At 35.9% G+C, this 7,842-nt stretch overlaps 1 protein-coding gene and 1 long non-coding RNA gene across 3 annotated transcripts; one reads left to right on the plus strand and one right to left on the minus strand.

Moving 5' to 3' along the window:
• Positions 1 to 1,880: 1,880 nt before the first annotated feature.
• Positions 1,881 to 3,913, minus strand: LOC131020388 (uncharacterized). Of its 2 annotated transcripts, none has more exons than XM_057949155.1 (5): positions 3,702 to 3,913; positions 2,847 to 2,981; positions 2,624 to 2,733; positions 2,207 to 2,349; positions 1,881 to 2,103 (listed from the first exon to the last, which is right to left on the minus strand). In XM_057949155.1, the coding sequence occupies exons 2-5, from the start codon at positions 2,977 to 2,979 to the stop codon at positions 2,061 to 2,063; spliced, it is 429 nt and encodes a 142-aa protein (XP_057805138.1). In that variant the 5' UTR covers positions 2,980 to 2,981; positions 3,702 to 3,913; the 3' UTR covers positions 1,881 to 2,060. The 2 variants fall into 2 exon arrangements, with proteins under 2 accessions (XP_057805138.1, XP_057805140.1); XM_057949157.1 differs by lacking the exon at positions 3,702 to 3,913 and adding an exon at positions 3,647 to 3,698.
• A 1,199-nt stretch (positions 3,914 to 5,112) lies between these two features.
• LOC131020389 (uncharacterized) lies at positions 5,113 to 7,842 on the plus strand. The gene is made up of 3 exons (XR_009100683.1): positions 5,113 to 5,485; positions 6,487 to 6,798; positions 7,571 to 7,842. It is a non-coding gene; the product is annotated as an uncharacterized LOC131020389 (long non-coding RNA).

Below are 7,842 nucleotides of genomic sequence, written 5' to 3' on the forward strand. Positions count from 1 at the left end.
ATCCAAAATTGCTAAATTTTTAAATTTTTGAATTTTAATTTATTACTCCAGTAAATATTAGGATTCATTATAGTATAATTATTTTAAACTAATAATAAATATAATTATAAAACAAAAATTGTCGGGATGCAGGGGACAGATCTAAAGGCCAGGCACCCTCGACCGTCGCCCGGTCATTTTTTTTAATTACCTATAGATATATATGATTTTTTTTAATCTATATATGGTAATCTCGTCCGGTCATAATTGTGTAATTTCAAATAATTATTTTAAGATTCAACTCGTTTTCTTTACTAAAATTTTATTAGAATCATCCGGTGAAATCTTTCCCGATGATTATTAAATTCCTGAATCCGTCGCTGTTCGGGATGCATCACCTAAATAATCTTTTCCATATGTACTACAGTACTAGTAAATGTACATATGGAAATGCAAAGGGTATGAATTAATGATGACTAGTGAGATGGGCAAACGAACTAGTTTAAGAAAAGGGGCACACCCATCTTTCAGTTAAACTTTAATTGTGGTTAATAAATTTTAATTATAAAATAATACTTGAATAAAAAAAATTAGTACTCCCTCCGTTTCACGAATCTTGGGTCAATTTTCTTTTTCGACTGTCCCACAAATCTTGAGTCATTTCTATATATAGTAAGAATTAGGAAAAAAAATAAGGAGTTTTAATTAAACTTATCTTAATTAATTGTGTATTTTTCTATTTTATCACTTTTTTACTTTATTACCTACACACTTAAAACACAATCTTCAACTTCTTAATTTCCGTGCCGAAAAGAAGTGACTCAAAATTCATTGGACGGGGGAGTATATTGTATAAATTTTTTGGCTAAAAAGATTGTTTGGGACCAAGAGGATAATAAAAATATCTAAGCGAGCCAAATTTGTTCGTGCATGCAAGGGAAAAATCATTAAAAGTACCACTTTCTATATATATTTTGGGATTAAGTGAACCAAATATCTGAAAATAAGATTTACAATCCCATTTCTTTTTATTTTCTTTTTTGAGTTTGAAGGTCTCAACGACAGCAGATCTTTAATAAGAGAGAATGAAACATCGAACCCCACGAGGCTACACAAAAACTCAAACCGGTTTCATAGTGAAATCGACTTCACAATGACACTACTTTAACATACAAATGATACTGCCGGTTTCACCATAAAATCGGTTTTATAGGAGACCACCTGGCAAGGCAAACACAAATACCTATGAGCTATTCATATTTCTGGTGAATAAAAATTCATTCGAGCTCATTCAGTAAAGCTCGTTTGTTAAGCGAGTCAAACTTGATTAGCGTTACAGTACTCGCATTCGTTAGCTCGTTAACAATTTTTCGTTAAGCAAAAAATACATAATGGAGTATTATGTATTTGATTACAATTTATTTAATTGGGACCGATGGAGTAAATAATTGTATCAAGTCTCCAATTGATTTTATATGTATTTAGAAAGTGGCGTTTATACTCAAATAAATTCAAAGTATTCCATAAACAATGCTCGAATTGGACAAATAATAGACGAGCCAAGCTTGAAAAAGACATAAAAAGTGCAGCAAAGTCAGTAAATATGATCGTTCAAAGTAGCAGTGTAACAACATCCCTGCGGAGTCGTTTTTGATTGAGGAGGTGAAGAAAGGCAAGAGAATCCAAACTGCCTTCTGCTATTAGGAGTTTCTAATAAGGATCTTAATGAGGATGAATTTGGGCAAACTAGAAGCTGGTAAGAAAACCATCTAACCATAGCGTGAAAGAATCCTAAATTATTAGCACATTTCTTACAAAAATGCAGGTTTTTTTTGTTTGGTTTAAGGAAGAGAGATGTTCAAACTTCTAATGGTAGATGTCGTGGGCACCAAAACCTTGGATGATTTTACCAAAAAGGCAACTCACAAACCAGAAGAGTGTTTATTAAATCTTGCACAGTTTGTCATAAAGTGTACAAATTATACTTGACAGAAACAGCCACAGTTCACTAGTTTGTGCCTCAAATGCCTATAGTTTGATGGTCAACATATGATTCAGCTGCAAACACAAGACTCTGCACCTCAGTTCTTCCTCCCTTCAGACAAGATGATGTGGTAGCCATGCCTGAATTTGCCAAAAGTGAAATAAATTAGCAAGTGCGGCTAAAGATTATAGAGTAGAGTGGCTGAGGTAATTTCATGATAAACAGAGATGCTATGAAACCCACGTCGATTTAAATGGTGCACTGGTCACTCCAACAGGTGTGTTGAACGCAACCTCCTGAAACGGACCAGCCATCTTACCACGTGGGAACCATCCTAGATCCCCACCCTTCTTCCCCGATGGGCATTCCGAATATTCTGCAGCTATCTGAAGAAGAGAAATAAAGAAAGAAAGTTGAATGTGAACGTCGCCTCAGTCTTTCATGCTAACAAATCGCCTCATCAATTCATTTCTTTTTAAAGATAAGAAGAGATTCATCAAGGTTCAAAGTTTAATGTTCGTCAGTCGTCACTTGAAGTGGGGATTGCTTGATTATCAACCAAAAGCACATCTTGCTCCTCAGACACTTGCAAATACGAAATTACTATCATGTAGTTGTTCTTAAGCATTGAAAACAAGACATAACATCAGAACTCAATACCTTAGCAAACTCAGCGGGTGGAACTTTGTCTCCGTTACTGAGCCAGCCATCCTGTAGCTTCTTATAGGCTTCGTTGATCTTTCCTTGCTTCTCACACAAGATATGTCTAGCTAATAAAAGTCAACAATAGATGCAACTAAATGATCATTAACAACACAATAAATCTACTACACTACTAAAATTACAGTAGGGGTTCCACAAGTAGGAAATGTAAAGGAGGAACCTTTGACATATGTGCAAGTTCCTAAACCATCTCCTTTCCCTCCTTTTGCTTTGCCCTTCGATGCAGCATCGTCACTACCCCCGGCTGCTTGCTTTCCCTTGCCTTTTCCTGCTGACTTGGAATCCTTCCCCATCACTGCACACACGGCACGGCGAGACGCCCAAAAAGAAGACAGAATAATTTAAGGATACAGAAAATCCAAACCCCTTTTAATAGAGGGATAGCATAATTGAAAAAAGAAGACAGAATAATTTAAGGATACAGAAAATCCAAACCCCTTTTAATAGAGGGATAGCATAATTGACAATTTTCTCTCATATACAATGTAAAATACAAGTGGAGTCATTCTACAACTAATAGGAAGTAAAAATTAGATGATTCTGGTGAGAATTATTTGACCGAAATAATTGACAAATACCACTACAATCTACATTCCAATCACTATTCAAATGCAGATTTCATAAAGTAGTCAAGTACTTATCCAATCTATAAGAGATTCCGGCACTACGCATATCAATCTCATATAAAAATCATGCATCTCCTAAACTAAAAAACTTAGCTTTTTATTCTCCACAGAGTCCCCAACCCCAAAACATGAAAATTAATGCTTCTTATCCCCTCTAAAACCTCATTTGAAAACTCTAATGATAAAAACATAATGAAACTCGATTTAGGCAAAAATCAATCTACAGAAAACGAATTCCGGCCATCTCATCCACTGAATATAAATTCCAAACGGAAAGTAAAATCTTTCTTCTTCAAGCTAAATCAAAACAAGGATGAGCAATGGATTAACGGACCACGAATATCAACAGGAATCAATAAGAAATAGAAATTGAGTAGGACGAATAGTACCTCGGAAGTGAATAATTTAGAGTTGCTGAGAGATGAAGCACAAAAATCTAATGCAAATTATACATGTTCGTCGTCTCATTCCTACTAGTGGATTTCGCGACTCTGATTTGACGATTTTACCCCGTAAAACCCTGGTCTCATTTGCACCCCCAATTCTTTGATTATTTGGTTTTTATATTTTACTTACGTAGCATATTCCAAAATAAAAAATCTTATGTAGCATAGTGTTATTATACATGTTAACTTGATTTATTCTGATAAATGCAATATCTAAATAAATATCTAGTGAATGATGTGGATAATACACATGATATATTTATTAGAGTAAAATTTTGGAATAGCCAAAATGGGTCATAAAACACAAATTATGGCCACTCATTGAAAAAACATAAATTTTGGTCATTTTTATAGCTTTGGGACGTTTTTGCCCTTAATTGGGCGGACTGGGTAAGGTCAGGAGCGCGGGTCGCGTGCCGGGTAGGATCAGGCACGCGGGTCGGGTTAGGCACTTATGGCACTATTAGTGCCATTAGTGCCATAAGTGCCAACGAATTTTTTTTTTTACTCCCCCTACCCTGTCTACCCCCTCAGACCCCGACCCCACCCACCCCCAAGCCAAAAACAAAAAAAAAATTTACTCCCCCTAGATAAAAATAAATCAAATTTTACTTTTGTTATTTTATTTTATGGCACTAATAGTGCCATAAGTGCCAACGAAAATCCAAAATAAAATAAAGTAAAATGGTCTTTTTAGCACTTATGGCACTATTAGTGCCATAAGTGCCAAACATGCAGAACAAATATAGAAACAACAGCATCATCTAAACCCTAAATGGATAATCTAAACCCTAAATGGAATATCTAAACCCTAAGGGAAGTGTTTAAAAAGTTCCTTTTGGCTTGGGGGTGGGTGGGGTCGGGGGTCTGGGGGTAGACATGGAAGGGGGAGTAAAAAAAAATTTTCGTTGGCACTTATGGCACTAATAGTGCCATAAGTGCCTAACCCGACCCGCGTGCCTGATCCTACCCGGCACGCGACCCGCGCTCCTGACCCTACCCAGTCCGCCCAATTAGGGGTATATTAGGCATATTGCCTAATTAATGACCATAATTTGTGTTTTTTCAATTAGTGGCCAAATATTGTGTTTGCATGTTCAATGTGGCCATTTGACACCATTGTTTCTATTTATTATTTATATGTACACAGACAATATCATCATTATATAATACGGTTTGAGATTCATGCGCTCTCCTTAATCCGGGGTCCTACGTGGCATATCTAAGAATTCAAGATTTAAAATTCCTGCAATTCTAGAGCCTTTGGCTTAATATTATTCATCCTATGTGGCAAAATACCTCTTACATGGCATATCTTATTTTAATTAATTCTTAAAACACAAAATGAAGTATTTCTCCTCCCCAAATTCAATTTCCCTAACCCCCGTCTCCACAGTCCACACTACTCTCCCCTCCCCCGTCCGAAACCCAATTCCTCTTTTCCCCCTCCCGTCTCTCACACGGTCACGACTCACACCAGACTTTCCCCTCCCTCCGTCGGCCATTCGCCGCGATTCGCCTCACTCCGGCCACCGCTCCTCCCTGTCTCTAACGCCCCTTTTCTCCTTCCCTGTCTCTCACACGGTGCCAGAGCCGCTGATGCCGCCGCGCCTCCGCCGACCATTCGCCTCACTCCGATCGCCGCTCCTCCCTGTCTCTCATGCCCCTTTTCTCCCTCTCTTCTGCCGCGATTCGCGTCACCGCCGCTGCCGAAATCGCCAGCCATGGTAAGTTTTTTTTTTTTTATCTGGTTTTTTTAGTCTACCGATTTAACAAAAATAATTAATCATATGCTGACTAATTTTCGATTGCTGATACACCAAATTATAGAATGATTCGATTGCTGGTAAATATAGAATGATTGTGAATTTTAGAAAGAACAAATTTTGGAAATAATTTTAACAAAGGAAACTTAAAACCTAGATTTTTATCTATAAATCCGAGTGTATGTCCTGGGGATGGGGGGCGGAATTTGTTTGTTTGCGCCTCAATGAATAAGAAGATGATGTATTTTGTCAAAAATACTGGTGTTTATTTATTCATTTATATGTTTTGGAGTTTGTGTATTAATTTCTGATATTTTTCCCTCACTGTTGAAGCTGATCTCAATTTTTATGGAGCAATAATGGATTTTTAATTATATTCCTCTGCATCACCGTCTCATCAATTTTGTAGCGTTAAAAGCAAGAAAAATTTGCAGATTTTCGGTTAGTTCGAATGCAAGTTGGAGTAGTTTCAGCATAATAAAGCCAAACCCCACATGAAATATTAAACTTGTAATTTTCACTCTTAATTTCTTATTTTGCAGTTATTTTTTTTACCTTCATTATTTCTGTCTGTTTCTTAATCCGGATAATGTAGTGCAATCCATGTTTCATTATCCCCAATTTCTTTAATTATCAACAATTCAAATTGATTTTCTCAAATCTGTTTTTATTTGATTCTGCTCTATCTTAGTACATAATTTGTACTGTTTTATTCACAGAATTTGCTCATCTTAGTGGAGAATTGCTCAACTTTTCGTTTTTTGCCCTAATTTGCTTGTGCATCCATGTTTCTGCTATCTAATTTCTTAAGTTTTTCCTATTTTGTCAGAGTAATTGCTCTTTTGAATCTCTATTTAATTGAAAATTCTTTTTTCTTTTCTGTTGTGTGTGTGATTGTTCTTGAAATGTGTGGAACTCGTCTTGTGTATCGCTTTCACACTGTTGTGCTGTCATGTTTCCAGGTTATCTCTATGATATAGCCCCTCCCTCAATCCACTTTATAAATCATGGATGTCAATGAAGAGGAGGTGTTGATTTCTCTTAGAGGAATGGGGGGATACCGATGAAGTGCTCCTCCACGAAAACGAAGTAGCTGAAAACAGCTTCTTCTTCTTCTTCTTTTGCTGTGTTTCTTTTGCATTGATTTTTTTTTTTTTTTGTGCTTTTGAGTTATGATTTTCTTCGAATTGATTCCAATGTCTAAGGTTTTTACTTTGGCTGAGGTCTCCGAGCACAGCACCAACAAGGATTGTTGGCTCTAGATCGTGGGGAAGGTAATTGATTGGTCATCGTTTGTATCGATAACATAGACGATTATACGATCAATTGATTTGTTTGTTAGTTTTTGTTATATTGTGATATAGTATTTTGTAATAGAGGTAATCTTGCGGTTATGCCGCTCTGTTTTTTTGTTTTTTTCCAGTTTTTTTGGAACAATATGTGGGCGTGTTGTGTGACTTGAATTATTTGGTTCTGATGTGAACAATTGATTTGTTTGTTAGTTTTTGTTATATTGTGATATAGTATGTTGCAATAGAGGTCTATGTTTATAATAGTTTTGAGTTATATAGGACATGGACCAAATCAAATTCTTGACCGTTATACTATATGTTCTCCGTTTTCACATTTGACTGCATATTGAACTGATGCAGTTTTTGGATCTTTGGTTGCCCCTTTTCCGTTGTAGTAGCTTGCTTTGAATCTTGAAATCTTATGGTGAGAATCAAATGGTAATAGCGTAGGAAATGTGAATTTATTTGAATCCCTTAAATTGATACTCATAAGACCTTTTATGGTGATTGCTGCATTAAATATATAGCTATGGAATTGTAATTTTTGTTTAAGAAAATTACATTCACACAACATCTGCACTCTATATGAATTATAGTAGTATTGTGATTGTATTAGAAAATCATAAGATTTGCATTGTTATTCATTATATATTCATGTTACAATGTTTCAATTATGATTATTTTGCCCAGGTAATAGAGACTTGGGATTTGTGTAAACGTATTCTGGCTATTTTGACCCCTATTTATTTGGCAGGCTGAAGCAGAGGTTGGTACATATGAAAATCAATGATACATTTTTGTTGCTATGCCTGGTTGGAGTGCAAGGCTCATACAATTTTTACAGTTGCAGCATAATTAAATTTGTCATATGTATGTGTATGAAATAAAAAGAAATGAATATTCGGTATGATGTTAGGAAACTTCTATGTGAAAGACAAGCAACAAGAGCTAGGTTGATTTTTCCAAATTTTATAGAATTGACTCCAACTAAGATGTCATTGTTGCTGCATGTGCATTTTTTGCTCA

The sequence above is a fragment of the Salvia miltiorrhiza genome, chromosome 4, assembly GCF_028751815.1.
Source record: "Salvia miltiorrhiza cultivar Shanhuang (shh) chromosome 4, IMPLAD_Smil_shh, whole genome shotgun sequence".
NCBI lineage: Eukaryota > Viridiplantae > Streptophyta > Magnoliopsida > Lamiales > Lamiaceae > Salvia > Salvia miltiorrhiza.

What these genes read in the sequence shown, in the direction of transcription:
- LOC131020388 (XM_057949155.1), bottom strand. Translation starts at nt 2,979, where the DNA reads ATGGGGAAGGATTCCAAGTCAGCAGGAAAAGGCAAGGGAAAGCAAGCA. An exon ending in CACCCGCTGAGTTTGCTAAG is followed by an intron (nt 2,350 to 2,623) that starts GTATTGAGTTCT and finishes TCTCTTCTTCAG; the next exon opens with ATAGCTGCAGAATATTCGGA. An exon ending in AGTGCACCATTTAAATCGAC is followed by an intron (nt 2,104 to 2,206) that starts GTGGGTTTCATA and finishes TGGCAAATTCAG; the next exon opens with GCATGGCTACCACATCATCT.